General features: G+C 41.5%; 1 protein-coding gene across 2 annotated transcripts in view; it reads left to right on the forward strand.

Annotated features, from left to right (window-relative positions):
* Positions 1-25,126, forward strand: part of MKLN1 (muskelin 1) — a 102,518-nt gene that overhangs the window by 67,386 nt on the left and 10,006 nt on the right. For both annotated transcript variants that reach the window (XM_048301872.1, XM_048301873.1), the window contains 7 exons: positions 753-974; positions 2,504-2,633; positions 10,536-10,683; positions 11,671-11,785; positions 13,410-13,549; positions 15,786-15,888; positions 24,138-24,192. In XM_048301872.1, coding sequence (XP_048157829.1) covers positions 753-974; positions 2,504-2,633; positions 10,536-10,683; positions 11,671-11,785; positions 13,410-13,549; positions 15,786-15,888; positions 24,138-24,192 — 913 coding nt within the window. The remainder of the gene's footprint in view (positions 1-752; positions 975-2,503; positions 2,634-10,535; positions 10,684-11,670; positions 11,786-13,409; positions 13,550-15,785; positions 15,889-24,137; positions 24,193-25,126) is intronic.

The following is a 25,126-nucleotide window of genomic DNA, read 5'->3' on the forward strand; positions in this document are numbered from 1 at the left end:
CTCTGGTGTTCTGTAACCCTCTGCTTTGCACTTTGTCTGAAAACATCACCTGGAGTCAGGGAGTTTGGTTTGGTTTGATCTATGCTGCAGTGCTTCTCTTGTGTGCCATAAGCTCAGTTCAGGTTTGAGGGTTAAATATATAAATATATTCCATGAGAAATCTTTGGCCAGGTTATGCCCCTACTTTGTGTTCCAGTAATGGGGGTAACAGTAAATGTGTGCTTGGAATGGAATCACAATAACAAATCACAGGCTGATTTTTGCTTCAGTTGAGTGGTGGGCAGTGAATTAGCAGCAGTATTGAATTTCTTCCTTGCTCAGCCATTGCCAAAGGTTAACTCTCTGTTAACTCTCTGGCTATAAGGATATAGCTTGAAAAGATCCCCATGGATTTTTTCTGTGGAAACTATGGATCTATGGAAAAGAACCCTATGAATCCTTGTGAAAGACTCTCAAGTACTTTTCTCTGAAATCAGCAGGTTTTTTAGGTGATGAAGGGTACATTTAGTCTTTTCTTTGGCATATTAAATGGCATATAGAAATTAGGTTTGTGTTTTAAATTTCTTCTATGAGATTAAGACCTGACCACCATGAAAATATGTGTCCTTTCCTGTTGGTTGGAGGCTCAGGAAATGTGCAGAGCAGTGTCTTAGCTTAGTAGGCACTGCTTGCAGGAGAGGCATGTTTAAGATTAGATCAGAGTGTTCAGGTCTTGCTGTGCCAGCTTAAAACTGCTTCCCTGGTTCTTGCAGATGTGCATGGATTCTGAAAAACACATGATCTACACCTTTGGAGGCCGAATTCTGACCTGCAATGGCAGTGTGGACGACAGCAGAGCCAGTGAGCCCCAGTTCAGTGGCTTGTTTGCTTTCGACTGTCAGTGCCAGACGTGGAAACTTCTGCGGGAGGATTCCTGCAACGCCGGACCCGAGGATATCCAGTCCCGGATAGGACACTGCATGTTGTTCCATTCTGTGAGTATCCACACCCTACTTTGATTTATGATGTCTGACGTGAAGGAGAACATCTGGTTTTGGTTTTTCTTGCAAGTTTTGAGCTCTTTAATCTCCTGAGCGATGTGTTGTCTCAGTTAATTTGATGTTTGCTGACATTCTGATGCTGCTTTGGTAAGTGCAGCAGGTGCTAATTCAAGTTTAGGAGCTTTCATGACTCAACTGAATAAAATTTCAAGTGAAAATCAAGGTGAATTTAAAGGAGTTGATTTTAATGGAATAATAGTGAGTAGATCCAAAGGCTGTGGTTCAGTTTGACCCAAAAATGTGTTCTTTTTAAGTTAGTAGAGGAATTTAGAAGCTTCTGATCTGGTAGATACTCTTTGTTTTTACTGGAATGGGACTTACTGGGTGTGCATTGAGTTGCACAGGCCTCAGAGCCCTTGGTGCTGGAGCATCAAGCTGCTTTTTGTTGTCCTGAGCAGCTGTAAACAGCTGGGGTTATGGACACTCCATCCAGAGCCTCATGGAGGAGCAGAGGGGTGGGGTGTATGTAGCATTTTACTCTGTATTGGGTATTAAAAACCACCTTCCATTGCCTTTCCAGCTGTGTCCATCAACCACATGTCTATTTAAGAGAAGAGAATTAAGGAGAATTAAAATAAATGTGATGTTTAAATATTTACTAATACCACCAATTCAAAACCCACCAATTTGAAGAAATTGCTGATTTTATTTCTCTTCCCCTTTCAAGTGAAAGATCAGAATTTTTATAGTGAATACTGGGCTTTCAGAGCTTTCAATTTTATTTTTGTTTTGAATGGTTCTTTAAAATCTTGTGGAAAAACATATTGCCACACAAAATTCTGCACAGGGCCTTGAGGACCTTTCAAATAGGTGCCTGTGGTAAATGTAAGAATACTGGTTTCTGTAAGCACAGGTCATGGAAGTTTAAGTCCTTTTCTGTTTTCTCAACCATTTGAAAGAAAAATAATCTGCCTCTTACGGACTTTCCACTTGGCAGACTTGAAAGAAGCAATAAACCTGTTATTCTTGGCTTGCTCCTTGCCATTTGCCTGTACTGAATTTAGTAATCTGCTGGTACCTGGATGGTTTCTCCTACAGTCTGTCTTTTGTTCCCATTGTGTTTTTAACAATGAATTTATGATGGCTTTTAGAGACAGGGCCTGTTAATTCCTTAATAATAAACTTGAAAGATGTGCTGCTGCTTTAATGGTGTGAAGTTAAAGCATCAGTTAAAGCTGGATGAGGCAGGGCTGCAGCAGTTACATGTGTGCAATGATTTTAAACTTAGAAGAGACATCTCTGTTCCTCTTTGATTCATTAATGACTGCCCCTGCATCCCTGGAAGTGTTCCAGGCCAGGTTGGATGGGACTTGGTGCAACCTGGGATAGTGGAAGGGGATTGGAACTGGCTGGGCTTTAATGTCACTTCTGATTCTATGATAAATATTTCTGTTAATGATCACAGTTGACCAGCATACTGTCTTGAACTTAAAAAGACTTTTCTTTTCTGCCCCCCATTCCAGAAAAATCGCTGCTTATATGTATTTGGTGGCCAGAGATCGAAGACTTACTTGAATGACTTCTTCAGCTATGATGTGGACAGTGACCACGTGGACATTATCTCAGATGGCACAAAGAAAGATTCAGGGATGGGTAAGAGGAAAACTACATAATCATTTCTTTCTGTTTTTACAAATGAGAAATACCCTGTGAAAGATGAAATACTGTAAAAGGAGAGATGTGCAAGTGAAAGGCCAGGGTCAACCTGTGAGATCAGGTTGGCATCCTTAACTAACCCTCCACACCCAAGTAAACTGCACAGAATATAGGTTAAACTTATGCCAGCTCTTCTGTTCTTTCTGTCATTTGACACTCCCCTTCTTGAGCACAATACAAATAATTGATGCATGAAACGACATAGCACCTCAAAAGGAAAAAAAAGCCCAGCAAAGTAAGAAGTAAAAATACCTCTTCTGAAACTCCAGCAAAGACAAAAAAAAAAAGCTGAAAAAAAAAAGTCTTAAAACCTGGAAAGGAGAAAGCAAATTCTTATTTTTCTGGTTTTCACTAAGTGAAAATTACTATAAGATAGAGGTAAGCTGCAGAAAGGCAGGTAGGGTGCTCAGAGACAGAGAATTGGAGTGGAGGGACAAAAGTTATTTTGACTAGAAAAATGAGACCAATCTGTTGTCCTGTTATATTTGTAATAAATATCAGAAAGGGGCAAAAAAAGGAAGAGGAGGGAGCAAGGCTTCAGTTCTGTGTGATTCATAGCACTGGAGCTACATATCCTATGTGTACTTCTGTATGACAGAGGTCTTCAAAAACACCCAGAAGGCCTGTAACATAACCATAAAGAACCGATTTCATACCTTTTCTCCTCAAATGACAGAGAAAAATGTTCCTTTCTTCCTGAAAAGCATTTCTGCATGTATAAGCACATCATTTCCCTGTTCCAAATACCCTGATTTTCATCCTACAAGTCAGAATTTGAAATTTGAGTTGCACTGTGTACCACTATGGGACAGAAGTTAGGAGTATTTCTCATTTTATGTATATTCAGTCCTTGTTCACATCTTGTTTTCTCTTCTTCCAGTTACTAAAAACCCCAGGAAGGTAATTAATCTTGAATTTAGGCTGCCCTTCTCCTTTTGATCAGGCTTAACTTTTAGCAAATAATTTTGCTGAACTTTTGAAGTGAATTATTGATGGTGACGAGTTATTGTTTGCTCATTAATTTAGTTACGCCAATTCTGGAGAAAAGTACCCAAGCTTTAATTCTCTGGAGTCATTTATTTACTCAAGTGCTTCCAAGAAAGAACCAGCTCATATTGTTGACAGTCTCCTTTATTCAGGTGCACATTGCCTGATGCTGCTGTGCACACACCCATGCTCCCTTTGTTGTCCTTAGAGCTTTTAAAGAATTGATTCATTTTTTTCCTCAGGAAATTAGTAGCATTCTGCCATTTTGATCTTTTCAAGCTATGTGTCTTCATAGGCAGAAGCTTGAAAACATGTTCTAAGCTGACACCTTTATCTACTTCAGATTTAAAGATAGAGTTTGTCAGGACACTGAGCTCTGCTTTTCATACATGAACTGCAAGGTTCAGTGAAGTAAAAGAGAAATGAAGTAAGTTTTTAGCCCTTCTTCCCATTCCCACAGGCCCTGAAGTGATGAATAGAAGATTTTTTTTTTTTTTTTTTAAATAAGAAAATGACTCACTGGAAATAATTCACGAGTAGATTTTTTTGGTTTACTGTTCTCCTGTGTGTAGAAAGTAAACAAACAGATTTGAACGTTTCCATCGCTTTTGAAAGAAAATGCTGGGATAATTTGCATTTTAACAGGAAGAGAACAAAATGCTTATTACATTCAGACAGCAAATGTTGACAGCACTGTTTTCACCCAAAAAAAGCAAGTCTTTATTGTGCTCTTGTTAGGTAGTGATACACCATTTTGATCTGTCTGAACAAAGTGATTGCCTGCCTGGTCGCTGTGAAGTTTTAAGCTGCTCAGTGTGATGAGTCAAGTTGAGGATGCCTGACCTAAATGTTCCTATAAAGTCCCATGATTACATTTTGTTCCTGGCTCGCATGTGGCATTCAGTTCTATTCTTAGTGGTGCTATTTTGATTTTTACCCTTTCTAAAAGAACTTAATTGTGCATTTGTTTAAATATCTTGTGGAGTAGGGAGATTTTTAAAAAAAGTAGTGAAATGGATAATAAGGATTATCAGTAACACAGAGTTGTTGCAGTGCTATAAAACCATGGTAATGATATGTTGATTTTGCTGCTCTCATCTTCTGGGTGAGATATTTATGCTGTTCAGCATTTCTTTGCTTTTGTTTGTGTCTCTGATGTTGATCCTGTGACCAACTCCTTGGATGGCTGGTGTGTTTGGGAATAATGGGTGATAAGTATCACTTAAATTTTCTTAATTTGAAGTGAAAGACATAATTCTGACAAATTTAGACATGCAACTGTGATGATGTGTTGGATGCGAAGGAAGACAACAGAGGTACAAATTGGAGGAATTTTAGTACTGTTGAATCGAGTTTGTATTTGAAGGACAGGCAGACACTTTTAGAGCAGTTTTATACTTTTAATTGCTTTAAAAAGCACACAAACAATACACAAACAACAAACCCTCCCCCCCCAACAAACAAAAATGGTGCATACCTGAAGCATATGGGTGGTCTGGAGATGCCACCAGTCCTGGGTGTCCCCAAGGGCTGGACTGGGAGCTCTCCTGACTCTATTCATGCTCAATCCGTGACTAATCCTGGGCAGTCATTTCAGCCTGAGGGAGCTCATGGCAACACTTGTGGTCAAGGTTCCTGTGATAATCCCCTCTGGCCCTGACTCAGGTGGTGTGTCAGAGCTCCTGGTCAGAGGGGGAGTTCCTTCTGCAAGAGGATGCAGAACATCTTACATCCCTTGGCATGGAGTAACTTCCAAAGTCAAATGTGAGCAAGCCTTAAATGTTCTTGTGGTTCCTTGTAATGGTGAAGTGGTTCTTAAGGGCAGCCTACAGATAGTTTTTAAGCTACTGGTGAAGCTCCCAGGTCTCTTGTTGAGCAGGTGCTCATTTCACATACAGAACTGTGCGCCTGATGGATGGAGAATTTCATGGATAAGTACCACGGACAGAGGCAACACAGCCCAGCCCAGGAAACAAGGCAAAGTCAGAAAAACATGAATCAAAATAGATAGTACAGCTGGCTCAGCTGGGCTGGGATCCAGCTCAGACAGGCAGCCTGAGTATCCCATTTTCATCATCTCTCTGTGATACCTGGCATGTTTTGCCTGTGTTCAGGTAAAGTCTTGCCAGTGGCCAGCACATCCCTTGCCATGGAAGCATTTTGTTTTGTGAGGGACCTTACGTGCTTTTCATCTTGGGAGGTGCTTCTCTGAACCAATCCCCAAATCTTTTCTTCTACCTGTGAGGATGAGGAAGGGGGCAGGCAGTCACCAGATCCTAGAGTTGCTTTGCTCAGAATTCCATTCAGATTTACTGTTTTTTTCCAAAATCTCAGAGAGAGCCGAGTGTTGGACATTGGATTGTTGCTTTGTCAACATGACAACCAAACTGTTCAGATGGTTTCCTTAGCTGCTCCTTGGCCGACTGCCAGATGCAGTCTCATCAGGAAAAATCCAAGAGGATAATCATTATCTTGCTGTGTCAACAGCTGGCCTGGTGCTATCACTCACCATGACTTGCTCCATTAAACTCTGGGGGCGGTGCTGCTTCCGCTTTATAGGAATTACAAGGAGTGGCATGGAATAATTTGCAGACCTACCACTTTTTAAAAATTAATCCACCGGGAGGTGCCAGGTTCTGGTGAGCAGCAGTATCCATGTGATGCAGCTTTCTCCCAATTCTCTAATCACGAGGCATCACAAGGAGGGAGGATACTTGCAAATCACTTGCATTGGGATTGGCAGTCACATTTTCTGAGGGTTTCATAACTCAGGTGACACTAAAGCCCTGTCAGTGAACTTGCTTCCCTTACTTATCCTTAATGATATCCTTCTGATGTGGTCTATAGACTATAAATGTATATATTTTTTTGCCATTGTTGCATTGCAAAGCATGTTGAAAAATTTGCTGTAGTATCCCCTCAAATGTAAGAGATGAGATTTAATTTCTGAAATTCTGTCCAGTATTATGAGAACCACGTCTGTGTAACCATAAACTTGACTTTAGGTTGCCCGTGTGGCTGCCCCATCCCTGGAAGTGTCCAAGGCCTGGTTGGATGGGGCTTGGAGCACCCTGGGATAGTGGAAGGTGTCCGTGCCCATGGCAGGGAGTGAAACTGGATGGTCTTTAAGGTCCCTTCCAACCCAAACCACCCTAGGATTCCATGAATTTCAACTTCCTGCTTTGCAAGCTCTGTCTCTGTGTAAAAGCTGTTTTCTTGCTTTGATTCTGGCAGCAGCCAAGGTTGTGCTTGAAACAACTGTAGCTGTTCGTACACACAAGCCAAAAAATATTCAGCTGGCTGAAATGATCACCGTGATCCATAAACCCCTGTAAGCAGGGACCATGGTAGTGGGAACGTGGCTGTTCCATGATTAGGTGTCACTTCCGGAGAAAAGCTTTTCCCATGTGTTGTATTTAAATGGAAATTACACTGTACAGAGCTCCACAGCATCACTTCGGAGCTTCCTCGGGAATTACTGCTTGTTTATGGAACTGGCTGTGAACTCCAGGCCTCTGTGGGTGAATGTTGTTTTCAAATATTGAGGCCATAAGCTTTTAATTTTTACTGTGTAAAAATGGATGAAAATAATGAGTTCCTGAGCAAGGATTCAGACTTCTTATTTTCAGGTGGCTACTGCCCTTCTACTCTGGGCTGGTTAATGAGATTAAGGGGGAAAAAAACATTCAGTAGCACAGGAAAGGCATTCACCATCTTCCTAGACTTTTTGGGATTGTGTTGTGTTTAATGATTTCTCTCTACAGCTTTTCCTCTTCAATAAGTGATGTATTGTCATAGGAGCCAAGTTAATACCACGTAGCCACGGGCCAGTGTTTAAAACACCCAGGGCTAAGTCCTCAGTCACTGCGTTGTTCTTGGAGCTGGCTGCCCATGGCCAACCTGAGAGGTGCTCTGAAAGATGTGGAATTGGTGGAGATTTGCTCCAAAGCTGATCTTACATCTCTCTGTGTAGAAGCAGAAGCGAGGGAACTTGCATGGAGCCTTTCTTACCACTTCATTCACCCTTTGGATCTAGTACATTGCAAATAACAGATCTGGAAGTGCTCTGGTTCTCACCCCTTGTTATTTGACTTTTTTCTCCCAAGTCCTAAAATTAAAAAAGATATGTCCTAAGCAATCAGTTATTGTCACTGTTACTAGACTCATTTTTATAGGTTCCATTTTGTTGCCCATGCAGAATTAGATTTCCTTCCCAGTGTACATTTTTTTACCTAAATATCACAAGTATTTTTCCAATGTTTCCATCCTGTGTCCCTCTCTAATATTCCAACTATTCTCGTGTGAATTCTGTCCAACATTTCCTGCCAGTCTGCTGCACTTGCAGATGGTGAACCTCTCTTACCCCCTAGTGGAAGTATTTCAGTCCTGAGGTTTTTATGGAGCCCTTTTGCTCTGTCAAGGATCAGACTTCCTTGGAAAACACCTTTTTGATGTTTCTGTTGGGTTTAAAACATCACAGCTTCTCCTGCTCACTCTGTAGTATCTTGTCTTACTGTCTATTTATTTTCAGGGACTTGTTTATCAAATTTGTGTTACGGGTTTTTTTAATGATACTGCATCCAACTTTCTCATTTTGTCCTCCTCTGCAAAAGACCAGATGTCAACTTTTTCTAGCCTAAGGCACTACATAAATACAGCTTCTACACAGTTGCTTAGATAGGTCACAGAGTTTATGTAAGTTACACCTCGTCTTAGGCCCTTAGTAAATGTGGGGATTTATACTTCCGATACTTTTCTAGAAATTCTGCATTTCAAACAGTCTCAAGAAGGGATTGATTTACAACTGAGGGAAGCCTGAAATTACTTGACTTGAATCTGGGTTTGATTGCAGTTGCTGCAGATGAATTCTATTCTTAATATCAAGAGGAAAAAAACCACCAGCACTGAACTTTGGCAGCTTTTCCCTCCTTCATTATTTAAATAATAATTTCAGCTTCGGGAAATCGAGCATAAACGAGATACAAAATTCATTTATTTAACAACATTTCAGGAGGAGGGATGGGACTTCCATAGACAAGTTTCAGATGCTTTGGGTATCAGTGGTAACAGAGCAGCCATGTTTCTCATGATTATAATAATTTTCATTTCAATGAGGTATTAGTGCTCTGAAGATTTGCATGGGAGTTTTTTTATGTAATATTCCCGGCATGGTCTCAAATGTTCAAAGCAGAAGATAGGGTTGCAAAGACATTTTCCATGTGCATTAGCATTGCTGATCAAATTTAGGTGGCTCTCCTGCCAGAAATGTCTCAAACAGGCCTTGAATTTAATCCTTTGGGTCAGCAACTTAGTCTCTGACAATGCAAGCAAACACATTACACAATACTTTTCAAAAATTAGCAATTTTTACTCTATAATTGTCTTCTTGTTCTCAATTTCTTTATGGGATCACTTTCACAGTCCTCATTTGTTGTATTTAAAAATCAAGTTCTTTGTGGTTTGCAGGTAAAACAAGATGTGTAGTTGTTGTTGTGCCAGTGTTATTCCCTGATTTTTTTTTTTTTTCTCTTTTTTTACTACCCATTTCCTTATAAACTAGATGAATTTTCCTTTAAAACTTTGTGGCAAAGTTGGAGGTCAGACTAGACAGGTTTATGCTGATGAGGGCTCCAAAGCCTCTTCCTCCTGTGAAATCATAAGGAAGGATTTTGTCAAAGGGACTCTGCAGATGAATTATCCAAATATATTCTAGTTTCTATTTAAATTTACATGAGAATTAAGCATTTAAAATTTTTTTTTCAGAAATGCTTAGGTTTTGTGGTGTTGCTAAATTCTTCATTAGGGGCTAAAATTGTAGAAAACCAAATTCTACTCAAAATTTTTAAATTCCTTTATTGCTTTCCTGGCCTAACAAATGAAAAGAGTGAAGCGTGAGAATGAAACCAGTTACACAATGGGTTTCCAAAATACCATTTTGTGTATTCCCCAACAGCAATATTAAATGGTTTATTAACATAGGGCTCTAAGCCGTGGGTGCAATTGAGTTAATTACAAGGAAGAATTTGCAAAATACAAGAGTTCTGAGAATTTTTCATGCCAAAATCTTGACCGAAGGCCAGGAACCTTTACCAGCCTTTGTAAACTGACCCAGAAAGAGAGAGGAGACAAACAGGATCTGTAAACAAAGATCACGTGCCCTTCACAAATACATTTTGGAAGGATGGTTGCCTAGGGAAACAGGAAACGGGGAATTATACAACAAACAAAAAGGGCTGCCAAACAAATTTGCTGACCTTTTTTTCAGGGAATTATGATGAAAACTGTTGGAATCTGCAGGATTTCACCATATTTCTAAATCTGAAGGTGGGACAGAAGAAGTTTGGTGATTACACCCCGACTATTCAGAAAATACAAAAAGCTTCTTTGACATCTTTGTCCTGCAGGGTTGTGAGCTATAGAATAGTGAGGTCATCTTGAATTTTTTGGAGTTTCCCAGCTTTTGTGATTAAGCTTTCTGGAATCAATGCTTCCTTTTATGGATGAGACAATAACAAAATCACTCCATTCATATTTGTAAGGGTCATCTGGTCATTTAGTTCTATGTTAGGCACTTAATCCTCATTTCTGAGCTGGTAGTCTCCCAAATAGCTCTATCCATATCTTTCCCTAGGAAACAGCAGCTCTCAGAATGCCTTTTTTTTCCTTCCAAGAGTCAGAGATAGGAAGAGAAGAAGAGAATTTGCATTGGACTTGGCTGTAGCAGGGAAGAAGTTGGCCTCTGGATGATGATCTGCTCAGTTGCAGGGGGAGGGAAACTCTTTGCCTGATGATTGGATCCCTTCCTGCATCCTTCGTTGTTTCCAGCCTGTAACTTTTATTTTCTTTTCTCAGTTCCAATGACAGGTTTCACTCAAAGGGCCACCATTGATCCCGAACTGAATGAAATCCATGTCTTGTCAGGGCTCAGTAAAGACAAGGAAAAGCGGGAAGAGAACGTAAGGAATTCCTTCTGGATTTATGACATTGTGAGGAACAGCTGGTAAGTCCTAGGTTCTGATTTCCGCACTGACTTTCTTTAGAAAGCAATCCTGTCTCCCAGGGAACTCTGTAAGCTCTGTTAACCATGGAACTGTTGAAAGTTGTTGAAGACAGCTGAGTTCCCTTAAGGCACCTTTTTTTCCCATTGTCTTTAGAGGCACCATGGCAATAATCCAAATGAGGGAGAGAAATCATGTCAACATCTTTATTGGAGCCAGGTGCAGGGGATGAGGGGAAGTGAGCAGTTATAAAAGGCTTTTCCTGTAAGGAAGGGTTCAAGGCCAGGGTTCAGCACCAATGCAGCAAATTCAGTCCAGTGTAAGTTGTTAATGGCAGTGTACATGGTGCTAGTTCTTAGAAACTGAGGAAACTGCTGCATGTGAACGGTGGTGGAGAAGTCCCCGTGCATTCTGAGAAAGTATCTCCTGGTTTGTTCATTGAGTTGTACTTGGTAGCTTGTTGCCACTGTTCCTTTCCAGAGCTGGCAAGAGTTTTTGTGTTCAAGGCCTCTTCTAAAGTGGGGTCGATCACTTCAAAAGGTGTGAGTGTTGTTTTTTAAAAGTGAATTCTCAGTTATAACTTAAGTCTGCTTGGAAATCAGTGACTGAAATACCACCTTTCCTGTAATCCGTGGTCTAAAGCTCTACTGGGTGCAAGATGTTTTTTTTCCATGATAAAAAAATACTTCATGCTGACAGTTCTGTAGGCAAATAATGTAATGTCTGAAGAGACCCCCAAAGCTCGTGACAAATAATTTTCTAGAATTTTTTCCTGTTTGGCTTGTGCTTGAGGACTCTTTTCAGCCAAGGTGACCTTTGATTGCTGGCTGGGTTCTTTGTAGAGCTAAGAATGGGATGGGATAATAGAGGACAACATAGAAGTAAGAAAATCTTTGGTATTACACATCATTTGTACCTTCCAGCCTTTCAGCAACTTTTCCTGCTTCCTGTAGGTACAACTAATAATTCCTTACTGCTTTGAATTTCAGGTCTTGTGTCTATAAGAATGACCAAGCAGCAAAAGAGAATCCAGGTAAAAGCCTTCAGGAGGAGGAACCCTGCCCAAGGTTTGCCCATCAGCTGGTGTACGATGAGTTGCACAAGGTATGAGGTGATTTTTTTTTTTTTTTTAGTCTTTTTGCCCTTAAGATATAGCTGTTTCCTTAAAGATGGTACCATAAATATAGCTTTCAGTTTTAGTGTTAATGTTCAGATTAATATGGTGAGCAGCTCCCATTTGACTCCCCATATTTCAAAAGGAGGTGCTAAGCTACTTTTTATGTCAATATGAAGTAAACACGAGAGCTGCTCTCATGCTTCAGAGCACACAAAGCTTCATTCATTATCCTCAGGGATTTACTCTCAACTATTGGTGACTAAATGAGAACAGAGAGTTACCCACATTTTTAGGAAAAGGTGTGTTTGAATGAACTAATCACAGCTAACCAGAGGTGCCTGACTTTGCAGAAGCAACTGACGCTCTTTAGCACTGTCAGCCTCCAATGGACACATTCATACTTAAATAGACTTAAAATTGGGTTTAGTGTATATGACAGCTCAGTAAACTTAGAGCTTTGTGCATATTAACCGATAAAGCACAAACCCGCAGATTGGGTTCATAAATTCATTAACTCATGAATTTAAATTACTGTGACATGCTTACTGAACCTTTCATGGATTTTTCTAAAAATTCTCCCTAGTCTGAAACAGTCTGAGTTAAAGAAAAACATATTTTAATCTTGCATTCTGTGGGATGTTAATCAAATTTGGGAAACCCAACTAGCCCAAAACTTTGACAATAGGGGGGATTTTAAAGAGGAATGGGTGCAGATTCTGCATGGAGAATTTGCATTGCTTGTTGTCTTCACTGTAATGATACAGTAAATAAGTAAATACTGTTCTGCCTTTACTTCTAAGTGTAAGGCACCATGAGACTGAGAGTAGTATTTTTTGAGTTACTCTGAAGGTTACTAAATCATTGCTGTTGCCCAGCTTTATCTGAAGAGCTGTTTGATGTGCTTGTTTTGAAGAGTCTTATTTTTAGAAACCTCTGTTCCAATGACCTTTCTAAACTCCTCTGATATAAATAAGGAGAGCCTACAGCAGTGGGATGCAGAATACATTGTTTTGAGTGATTATTTTTAAAGCCGTGGGGAAAGGTAGCCTGTTGGACTTGTTAGACTTCAGTATTTGAAGGTCCTTTGTAGCATGTTTAATATCAACAATTCAGAGTCTGAAATTACCACATGATGGGAAGAAAAATGTAGTGAAGAAATAAACAGTCCTTTTGTGACACTTCCAGTCTTCTGGAAATTTGCCTCTCTCTGTAAGTCTAGGTTATGCTGGACTGGGCTTGCTGTCACTTTACTTTGAGCGTCTTTAGGACTTCCCACTCCCTTTGTCAGTGCTTAAGGATTTATCATGCTCATAGGTTTTTCCTAAAGAAAGAGTTTGCACAAATTTGGGATGTTTATTTATAAGTCTCTTAGGTATATGCTAGGGTAATGTTCTCACAGTACAACTCTACTATTATCTTAAAATAAGTTTAAGAGAACTTTCTTCATCTCCAAGGGGACAAAGTGAGGCTAATAATAAAATGGAGCAACTTGTCTAAACGGCAGAGTTTGTCCCACCAGAATAAACCTCTGCAAAGCTGCTGACATAGTAAATTGTCTTTGTTCAGTGGATGTACACAATCAATTTTTTGATCTGCCTCTCATTTCCTTAGGTTCACTACTTATTTGGAGGGAATCCTGGTAAATCCTGCTCTCCAAAGATGAGATTAGATGATTTCTGGTCTCTGAAGCTCTGTCGACCTTCGAAGGAATACCTGCTAAGACACTGCAAATACCTCATCAGAAAGCACAGGTATAGAAACAAAGGTGGTTTGCAATTTTCTTTTTCAGGTGTGTCTTTTTCCTTTTTTTTAAAGCTGCTAAGACTCAAATCTCTCATAAACATTTTTGTGAAATGTCATTTTGTTGGTTATATGGAACTAGATGATCTTCAAGGTCCCTTCCAAACCTTTGGCAGGTTTCTTGGTTATTTTTTAAAATTATTTTAATAAAAAGCAGTGGGCTGGGCTAAACTACAAAATTAACTTGATGCATTTTGCCTATGCTATTCTAGAACTAGAAAAATCTGGTTAATTGTGTGGGGAGTCATGGGGAATTTTTAGATTCCCTTTTCACTCTGCTGCTCATCAACATGTGTTTTGGTGCTGTCACCTCCCAAGGAAATGGAGTATGTTTTGGAAACACTGTGCTTGGAGATAGTAACAGCCTGCAAGGATGCTAATGAAGTCTGGGGGCTGGATGGCTTTGCACATCTGAGACTCAACCGTGGTGAGGTCATCAGAGTTTCTCATTCAGAAACTCCTGAAAGAGCTCACTTAGGCAGAATTCAGCTACACTGCAGTGCTTCTTGCACTCTGGATTCTTCAGAGCTGCCTGATATTTGCTATTTAGGGCAACAGCTTTTCAGAATCAAGCTTATGGTGTTGCCTTAGTCAAGAAATTGCAGCAGCAAGAGAGCCTTTCAGGACCCAGGAAATCATTTGAAGGCAGTAAATAGCTCTCCCTGCATTCCGGGGGAGAATACTTTGTTATCAGGCTCTGCCAAGAGTTGGAAGGTCAGGTTTTCCTGATGGTTTTTTATTTCTGAGGCAGCAAGCAAATTGCTGTACTCAACTCACAGCCACTGTGGCTGGGTGAGACACTAACATTAGCCACACAGTAGATGTGAATACCTACAAGAATGAAAAAAGGCCTTGCCTGGTTATCTGGGAGGCTTATTAAACCCAGATGTGGTGGTATGGAAATGCAGCTGTGCAGCCTCCAGAGACAGCTCTGGATTATTTGTTCCTATTAGCTTAAAGTGCATTTGAAGGAAATGTTGCCGTGTGTTATCTGGCAGAAATTCGGGGTTTATGCACCGTGCTGCCATTTTTGGGGTCCATGTGAGGGAGCTAAACCTGAGCAGCCAGGGATGGTGGGATGGGTGCCTGGCTGGAGCTGAATTGCTGTGCAATGACTGGCTGCTGTTTTCCTGCACTCCCTCAAGCTCTAGGTACCAGAACAGGTACTGGCCTTGCATCCACAGCAAACCCACAGCATCAGCTGGGGTCCTGTTTTTCCTTTGAACTTGTTCAGTACCAGTCAGCCAAGCTGGGCAGGTGGAAAAGAGCAAGGTGGCAGTCGTTGCACTTATTTAAAGCACTTCAGCTCTCTGGACCATGGTGATGTCATCTGAGAAAATCTATGTCAGTGACTGAAACCATGTCTAGTGACCAAACTGTCAGGTGCATCAGGTGACAGACGAAGTCTTTGTGCTCCCTGTGCTGCTCAGTCACTGACATCTTTAGGCAGTTGCAAAATTCAGGCTACACGTGTCCACTGTGGTATAAATAGCCAGGTAGATGACGCAAATAAAAAAATAACAATATGGAAGATGACAAACAGTGTGATGCTCCACTTGGTGGTAGGTGAGAGGAGGAAAAAGATCATTTTAAACCTCATCTTTTCTGGGTTTATGCAACCAACTCAGTGCTGCAGGGAAGTCGATCCTCTGCTCACTGAGGATGCTGAGCCCAGAATCATTTCCTGAGGGCTCTGTTCGCTTCTTGAGGGAATTCACAGAAGTTACAGTTCCTGTTCATTAAAAGAAAATGAGGAAATAATGGTGGTGGTGCACAGGATTTTTATGGAGCTGTGCTCTTTCCAAAGGTGGGATATTAATATCCCAGTGTCTGAAGGGTTCAGGGCTTGGCTGTGTCTGATCTGTGAGGTGCTACTCACCTCAGCAGAAAACAAGCTGTACTCAGTATTTTAAATTTATATATTAAGAAGTTCCTGTGCATATGCTTTTGATTATTTTTAGTAAGAATGTAACACTTTGCCCTTTTAACTTCTTTACACCCCAAAAAAACCCTCCTTCATGTTTCAGTCTGGCTTGAAATTCCAGGAAACACGAGGCTAAGCTGCCATTAACATGGTTTTCTTTGGAAATACTGTGATTGTTATGAGCATTTTGCTCTTTGTTGAACCAGTAGTACTTAGTTCTAAAGGAAATGGCTTTGCTCAAGTTTTCTGTCTCTTCTCTGCAGGTTTGAGGAGAAAGCTCAAACTGACCCTCTCAGTGCACTGAAGTACCTGCAGAATGATTTGTATGTAACCGTGGATCACTCGGACCCCGAGGAGACAAAGGAGGTGAGGATCAATGATCCTTGTCCTAAAGAAATTTAAGCTGTGTTCTCATTTAAAGTTTTGAGCCTCTTAAACCTGGGTTTTATTCAGTTTATAAAAGCTCTGCAGGTGCCAGACACTTTGCTGTATCATGTATTTCTCTGCACTTAAGTTCACACTGTTTTAGAAACAGTCATTTAACAACTGCAGGTCCAGATAAAATAGCTTTTGTACTCCTAAGAGTGAAGACTAAGCCTTTGTTTTAATTCCAGTGTGTTGGTGTATATTTTGGGAGCTTTAATTGAAATGTAAACTCTCTGAAATGTCACCAGTCTGTAGTTGGTTGTGCATTGGAAAGGGAATAGAAACTTACTCATGCTGCCTTTTGGCTTCTCAACATTCAACATCTCTGGGGAGGGAAAGTTTTTTCAAAGATGATCAATATTTGTGGAAGTAGTTTATATATATACATATTGCTTGCTACCCTTAAAATCTTATGTCCTTTGCCTTTTGAATATTATCCAGTAGGCATGTTCTTTATTTATTCCAGGAATTAGTTCCCATTTCCTGTTTTGATTCCAGTACTGCAATGCATGTCACTTTACAAAACAGATTAAAGAAATAGTGAGAAGTGTCAGATAAGGTGGTTGATTTGACTCTGGCATTAATTTCCACATGGAATTTGAGTTGTGCCAGCGTTCAGCTCCTGATGGGTAGATAAGGAAAAGTCCGTGGTTCTTGCTGTCTTCTTTCCTTAATGACTTGGGAAGGGATTCAACAGCTCCTTTTATAAAGTCATGATAGGAGGAGGGGCAGTTCTATTCCATGCTGAGTCCCTGGATTAAATCACCTAATCTGGTGGCTTTAACTTGCTACTTTAGCTAAAGAAAAGATTATACAGACACTGAAAGGTCTTGGGGGAGAATATGCTTCTTACGTGTGCGCAGGATGAGATTGTACGGTTAGAACTAGAAAAAAAGTTTACTCTTATCAGGATCTTGGAACTGATCACATCTGTCATAAATTCTAATCAGCTTTTATAAACATGTGATCCAACAAAACATTCAAGTGCTGTGACACTCTGTTCTTTTTAAATGGTTTCTTGTTCAAATTGTCCCATATCAAGTAATTTCACATCCTTTCCAGTCATTTCTAGCATAGGAAATACAACAGATGATCCTGCATTTCATAAGGTAGAAAAGGAGATTTTTTTTTCCCCCAATATGTACCATTTTCCCAGTGTGGTAACACTTCCAGAGTCATTTAGGTTGGAAAAGACCTTTAGGATCAAGTCCAGCCATTGCCCCAGCACTGCCAAGGCCACCACTAAACCATGTCCCCATGTGCCACATCTATGTGACTTTTAAATACCTACAGGGATGAGGACTACACCACTTCCCCAGGCAACCTGTGCCAGAGCTGGATAACCCTTCTGGTGAATTTTTTCCTGATATCCTTAATTTGAGGCCCTTTCCTCTTGTCCTATGTTTTACTACTTGGGAGTGATAACCCCTCCCCCCCCCGCTTCCCCCTCCTGTCAGGGACTTGTGCAGAGCCACAGGGTCCCCCCTGAGCCTCCTTTTCTCTGGGCTGAGCCCCTTTCCCAGCTCTCTCAGCTGCTCCTGGTGCTCCAGCCCCTTCCCAGCTCTGTTCCCTTCTCTAGACACCCTCCAGCCCCTCAGTGTCTTTCTTGTTGTGAGTGGCCCGAAACTGAACACAGAATTCAAGGTTTCTTCTTCCTGTTTGAGCCTGTACTAACCCATACCATACAGCCCCCATTCTGATGCTCTCTTCTCCCCTCCTGCTACCTCCCACTCCTGTAAGATGTGTCCTGTGTTCCCTGATGTCTCTTTTTCTCCATGTCCCACCTGTGTGCTGGTAGCCTGTCTCTCTTCAGCCAGTTACTCCTAAGGAGATCGTGCATCTCATGGCTGGCTGGGCCTTGTTATTATTCCCTGAACAGCAAACAGCTGTGGTGTGATGAGCAAGCTCCTCTCCTAGTTCCTGCTGCCTCCTGTCACCGACGGACTGAAGGAGCTGCTGCAAAAGCTGCACGTTGGGCACATCTGGCACAAGAAAGCCTTTAATATCCTGCTTTTCCTTTTCCCAGTTCAGTGTGCAGTGTTCAACTTGTCCACCTTGTAGGAATGGAGAATTTACATGACTGCATGGGCTCCTCTGAGATTTTGGGGGATGTAGTAGCTGTATCATACCAGGTAGAAATAGAATAAAATGTTTGAAAAAAAGAATTACCCCTTTTCAGAGAGCACATTGGTGTTCTGAACATTAATGATCCAGTGAATGAGCTTACATAGCTCGATCCAGCTGAGTGAATATATTGTGGATTCTTTCTCTGCAGGCCTAATGTCTGGTCCAAACAAAATCCAATAGCTTCTGTCTGTCATGCTGGGCTGTCGGATCAACACTCACCATTCAGCACAATTAAAGCTTCCATCCATTCCAGCCATCTCCAGAAATCATTTAACCATTTCTGGGACCCTATTTTTGTTTGGGTTTTGTTTTGGTTTGGTTTTTTTAATTATGATTGTTATTCATTGTGCTGGTCATAAAGCTTTAACTTCCAAAGCTTTTTTACACTGGCCAGATCTGCCAGGGTGGTGGCACAGAGCCAGCTGCTGGGCTGGTACTGACTGGGTGTATTTCCAGTTGACGTCAATTTACCTTCCGGTTATCACATCGAGTTGGCTTTTTGCTCTGGCATTGCATCTTCAAATTGCTCCTGTGCTTTCCAAAGGACTGACGCAGGCATTTTGGATTCCATATCGAATTTCAAGCACCAGTTTGATTGTGTCTCTCAGCCCAGACACCTCCATACCCTGCCTTTATTTGATTTGTATCTTGATTAATACCGAAGGCGATAGATGTGATTGGCTGCAGCCATTGAGTGCTGCAAGGCTTCTTAGTGTGGCAGAACTTTAGGGAATCAATTCCTGCCTGTTTTCCCCTCTTTCCAGGGTTACTGTTAAATTTGGGAAGGACCAGGCTGTGTAGTTTTGTCCCCAACTTTGTGCAGTAATTCTGGAGACCGGCCTGTATGGCTTCATGTTTTATGGATGGAGATCTGGGTGGTGTTATATACCATTACAAGCAGAATTTCCCCTTGTGGTGAGGCTTGCTTGCTTTGTAATAGAAGTAATTCCTTCTAACTTAGGCAAGTCTGTTCAGCTGTTTGGAGTTGGATGCCAAGGAAAACAAACAGACTGTTCTTGAAACTTACTTTGGCTTTAGTAACCAATTTTGTTTAAAGTAGCATGAATGATTGATAGTAGGAACATACCCCAAGATTTTCATTCTGTTGCTGTGAATTTTAGGGATGCTAAGAGGACTAGATTTTTATTTCCCTTTTTTATTACTCTAAAGTGAAGTAGATGTCTGCAAGTAACAGGTATTGCATGGGTGCTTGGTTAATAGCCGCAGGCTGTGTGCCAGCAATTTCTCTGCCCACAAATGCAGATCCAGTTCTCTTTAACTGTGATTCTGCTTGAAGTCCCTTAAACCTCCTCAGTCTGTTCAGTGTTTTCCAGTCAGTGGATCGTTCTTACTGGCTGTGGGTTAATAGCCCCGTCACTGTAGGAAAAGGAGGGAAAATCCCTAGAGAATGGGGAATTTTGCCCATGATTTAACAGGTTAAAAGTTGTATAAAAGTGTCATTTGTTGGTGTAAAATTTTCTGCTGGCATGGGTGGTCTCTGTCACACACAGATGTGAATTTGGTGGTAGATTGCAACAGTAGGCTTTTAAAGATAAAAAGACAGTCAAAATAAATATCAAATTGAATGCCAGATTTTGTACTTAGAGAAAAGCAGGTGCTGTTAAAGCACAGAAACATCAGTAGTGCATGTACAAAAGCTAAAGATGCTCCTTGAACACTGCAGTAATCATGCCCAGAACTTTGCTGCTGTTAAATGGGCTGCAGTAGAAATCAAGATGACACCAAAAACGTCCAGTGCTTTCCAAGTATGGGAGAGCAGGATGATTTTGTACATGGAGATTCAACAACTGATGAAGCTCAATCCCATGATTGTTATAAAACAGATACAAAGCGCAAGGAAAACTCGCAGGATGTTTTTCTTGGAGCATGGTAGGAGAAAGAGCAAGGACCTGGAGGCCAATCTGAGGCCTGACTTGCTTGTAGACTGAGACTGGAGGCCCCTGTTCAAGGCTGCTTCATACTTTCCATTCTTAAGACCTTGTCTTTAATAAATTTGACAGATAAAGCCATTGGGGCCCAGAAGTATTGTTTGAATCTGCATTAGACTGATATTTCTGGGAAAATTAAAGCTCAAATGGGAAAAATAGTTCTAGGAAGGAGGTAAGAAAAGCCTGTTTCTCTTCTTTGTGTCCTGCTGTGATTCTTTGTAAAGCCTCAGAGCCCAAGGGCTGCAGGAGCAGAGGCTTTGGAGCCAAGGAGCCTCTACAAAAACAGCGTTCAGCCTTCCCAATTTCAGCAACAGCTCCGTCCTCAAAGGGTTTGAGCCTCTCTTTGAGCCTGTGCTGGGAGTCACCAGCCCCAGAGGACTGATCAAAGCTGAGGAACTGGTTTATGCTGTGATCTGAGCACTTACACACATTACAGAGGAGGAGGAGGAGGAATTGTGTCTGATTCACACAACCTGCCCGGTATCCCAAATGAGAGTTAGTCATTTCCCCTTAACCATTTTGTTTGTTCAAAGGCAGAGGTGTGCAGCAAATATATAAAAATAGCCATAGTATAACCTTTTATTAGTTATCCAGATGTGTTTATCTGCAAGGAACCCCTGCCTCTCTTCAGAAGGTTGGTTGGATCTCTGAGAGGGAAGTTAATTGTGTAACAAAGGGGACTGCTGTCTTTTGTCTTTTCTTTGGAATGGATGAAGCCAGTGAGCCAGAGGGATTGTCAGAAGAAAATGGGTGGTGGTGTGATTAAAGCAGTTGGATGCTTCTGCTGGATAATTGAATTCTGGTCTTGCCTCCATAACAGAGTTGCTGTGCAATATTAAGCAAATTGTTTTTCCTAGATAGTCATTAATTGGGTGTTTCATTCTGGTGCCTGATGGGAGATATCTGAGGTGTGATTTGCTTGAGGGCTTTGCTTTTCTGTGAATTCAGAAGCTGTTGCATAACACTGCATATTTTGAAAAATCAGATACTGTTAGTTTCAAATAGATCCAAAATTAATAAGAATCAGAAGTGCCATCTGTTAAAATAACAATTAATATGATAAGAAAATCAATGAAGAAAATAATTCCTTCTTTAGAGCAGAGCTTGAACTTTGTGAAGAAAATAGCACATTGGATATCTGCTGTGAATAGTTATGTAGGAGACCTGGTGTTGAGTGAGCAGTAACTGTCCTATGCTTTGGGAAAAAAGTAGGGATCCTTTGGGAGAATATTGTAGGGTTTGAGATTGTAATACGAATGCAGAGTGAACCAGCTTAGGCTCAGCACTGTCCTTAACTGATGTTCTTAACTTACATGCTTGACTTTTCCATCAGGAACTGCTTTTCGAGTGTGAGCTGATACACAAATTTAATTTCAAACCAAACTAACAACAGCCCTTAAGGTTAACTGAAGAGCGGTGCCATCAGTGGAGAAGGAAACAACATCCTCCTTCCCCACAAAGCTGCAAAGAAACTCGTAGCCGTGAAAATCCATCATGCCTGGTGCAGATCAGGCTGGAATATTTGGCAGAGGCCATTTTCAGCAGGTTCTGGTCTCAGTTCAGCAAGTTCCTGGCTGAACCCTGCTCATCTGGCCTCTTAGTCGGGCACCTGAGCCCCAGGGTGGCTTTGTGCTCCCAGCAGGGCTTTGCTGCGACAGCCCGGGAACCCCTGGAAGCACGTGGCATCCGCTTCATCCCAGCTTTGTGTGCCACCAGGCAGCTGGCAGCGGGCCCGTGAGGTAATTGTGTGGGAGGGAAGGATGGCCAGGGCATGGCATTTGCTCTCAGAAGCTGCACAGATTTAGCCACGGGTTTTATTGGAACTTTTGGAGCTATTTATGCTGGGCAGCTGTTTAAGTATGGTGCTGCTGGGAAGCCAAGCTGCTGTCACAAATGAGGCTCACGGCGGAATCCATGTGTGGCACTGCAGTGATTTCATGTAACCTTAGGCCTTACACTAAGGAGGGCACTTTGCACCCTTCCCCCCACTTCTGCAAGTTGTCAATCCCATATCTTTCTAACCTGTTCTTAAACCTTCCCACCGTACCCTCCCCAAAGGATTCAAACTTACCTGGCACACTACAGTCCTTATTTTAGCCTGTTTTTTCCCTTGATGTCACATTGAAACTGATCTTACTGAAGTATTTCTTGCACTTAGTTGTGGATCTACTTTTTGTAGCAGCCTTCTGCATCTGTGACTTCTGGCAGTTTTGCACTTGACTGTTGTTCTGTGGAGGCTCTGCAGCCCTGACTCCTTTGAGCTTTCTTCATAGAACTTGGTTTTCAGACCACTTAATTTTTTTTCTAGTGCTTTCCTCATATGTTGCTAATTGATACAGGGCATCCCAAAATGGGCACTTTATTGTAGAGGAGATTTTAAAACCTTGATAACAGCAAGAGTATTTTATTTAAAGATTCTGCTCCTTTTCATGCATTTGTCAGTTTTATAATAAAGTGGTACTGATCTATTGCAGCTCCTAAGTGCGTTTTTCACAGAGCCTCTGCACCTGTTTTGTATTGCTGATTTTTCCTCTTTATGTTGGTTTGCTCTTGGCCCTGGTGAAATGCACCTCAATCCATCATTATAATTTGGATTAAGTGGAAAAACAGTTGGAAGGCTGTCTGTTCCATGCTGGCAGTCAGTCTGAGTGTGGTGTAAGGTCTGGTGATCCTGCCCTGTTCTGCCAAGCAGGTTATCACTGAAAACCCAGAGTGGTGCTGACCTTGGGGCACAGATGAATCACTCCTGATTCAAGGCTCCATTTTGATGTCAAACCATTGATGGCCACCCACAGTAAAGTTATTTGACCTGTTTGCCTTTCCCTCTTGGCTTAATCTAAGTGATGCCTTGACAATGTGCTTTAAATATCATATAAAAGTGTTAGAATTCCTATGAAAGTCAGAATGGACAAGGTCTATTGCCAAGTCCCATCCCTAGGGCCTTCTGCCTCATAGGAGAAATCAGATTGATGTGCTACAACTTGTTGTTGCCAAATTCACGTTGGCTGCTACTCATCACCTTCTCCACTCCTCCATGCCTACAAATTGTCTGTGTTCCCATTTTTTTCTTGAAATTGAAATTAAACTGATGGGTATGTAATGCCTGGCTGTTCTTCCCACTCATTCCCTGAACATATTTGCTTCTCTTCTGTTTTTTTCCTCCCTTCCTTTCCTTCGAGCTGTGTGCTGAAAAGATACACAGGCAGGAGACACAAGATTCCAAGGCTTTAAGGAATCAACTCTTTCTTTACACATGACAAAGCACTAAGCTTTGCTGTTCCTTGGGTAACTGAAAGCAGCAGTCGGGGCAGAGGAAGACACTTTGGTCACCGTCTATCAGTGAGACATGAAGGGAGAATAAAACCCTGAATGTGTTAATTAAAACATTTTTGTTCATGGTCCTGATGTTCCCAAACAAAGAATTTTTATTTTTAGTTAAGAAAGTATTGCCTTAAATTCATGATACGAGATCTCTGGCAGTTCAGAAAGATTGTTGTCATTAGAATCATAGAATGGTTTGGGTTGGAAGTGATCTTAAGGATCCTTGAGTTCCAAACTCCCTGCCATGGGCAGGGGTGCCACCTACTAGATCAAGTTACTCAGGGCCCCATCCAACCTGGCCTTGAACATTGCCAGGGTTGGGTCATCCACAGCTTCTCTGGGCAGAGTTTTCTCTGTGTTCAAGAAGTTCATGCTCACTCCAGCAGTTACCCTGTTTTTGTGCCATCTAATCCCCAGCTGCTGAGCCTGTACCATGTTAATCCCTGGGATTGTTATTGTGTGGAAGGGACTCTACCTTCTGCTAAAGAGGCAAAAAATTATATGTAAAAAAATGAGATTTTAGAGCTCTCAGTCAAATACCTTTCATTGCATCAACACTGCTCTAATTCTAGGAAAAACCATCTGGCTTGTGCCAAGGTGACAAATTGTAGTGCTCATGTGAAAGTGCCTGCTGCTGTTATTCATGTGTATGGCACAGGAGTTCTGAGGATTGTGTAGAGAAAACACAGCAACTCTAAAGCTACTCAGACTTCAGTGAATCCTTTGGGGTTTTTGCCTGTGTGGTTAATAACACTTTTTTCTTTCTTTTTCCCTTTACCTCTTCTTCTGCAGTTTCAGCTTCTTGCCTCAGCATTATTTAAGTCTGGCTCGGATTTCACAACTCTTGGTGAGTATTGTGTGTCAGAGGAATTACATGATGTTCCCTTTGATAATTACTCTTAGTTTCTCCTGGTTTTTATATCAAATGTTATAGTTCCTATCAACATTGCAGGCTCTTTTCAATATGCAAAGTGCCACTACCCAGACATTTGAGAGGTTATTTATAATGACCAGCATCCAATACCTCAAGCCCATATTTAAAACATCTGTCAACATCAGTGGTTTTAAACCAGTGCCTCCTGGGATCATTTTGTGTCTCTTATTACATCTGATCCTTCGCTCTTACCCAAGTAAACAGAAGCTTTGGTCAGAATAAAGCACCTCCTGTCATGTTACTTTGGAATCTCACAGCATGGCTACGGCTCTGTTTGCTGTGATAACTGCAATTCCTGGAGTAGTTTGGTTCGCTCTGTTCTCTGCAGAATGAGTTCTTTGGGCAGAGTGTCAAGAGCGAAGAAAACAGTGGCATGAAGGGCTGGAAACAGGAGGGCTGAGCCAAAGCCATGATTTGTTTCGCTGCTCTGTCCAGTTAACTGTTTAAGAGATCTCAGAGAGTTGTCCTGGGTGAGCTACAGGAAAGCTACAGGCAGAAATTACATCCTTGTAATGCTGGGGTGTCCTCAAGTCACTGAGCTCTTGCTAAGAGAATCAGCTTTTATGGAGGCGTAATTCCCAGTCTGAGAAATTGAGGGAAAGAGAAAGCCCACTGCACTTCTGCCTAGCTGGATGAGGAAGCTCTGCTGAGTTCCTGTGGTTTGGAAGACATCAAGTTGACCCTGTAAGATCAATTTTTTTAAAAGAAAGAAACCCCAAGTTTCAAAAAAGTTGGATTTTTCGTAGACTCATAGAATGGTTTGGGCTGGAAGGGACCTTCAGACATCATCTCATTCCAACCCCCTCTGCCATGGGGAGGGACACCTTCCACTATCCGAGGTTGCCCC

Source organism: Corvus hawaiiensis, chromosome 4, assembly GCF_020740725.1.
Source record: "Corvus hawaiiensis isolate bCorHaw1 chromosome 4, bCorHaw1.pri.cur, whole genome shotgun sequence".
Classification (NCBI taxonomy): domain Eukaryota; kingdom Metazoa; phylum Chordata; class Aves; order Passeriformes; family Corvidae; genus Corvus; species Corvus hawaiiensis.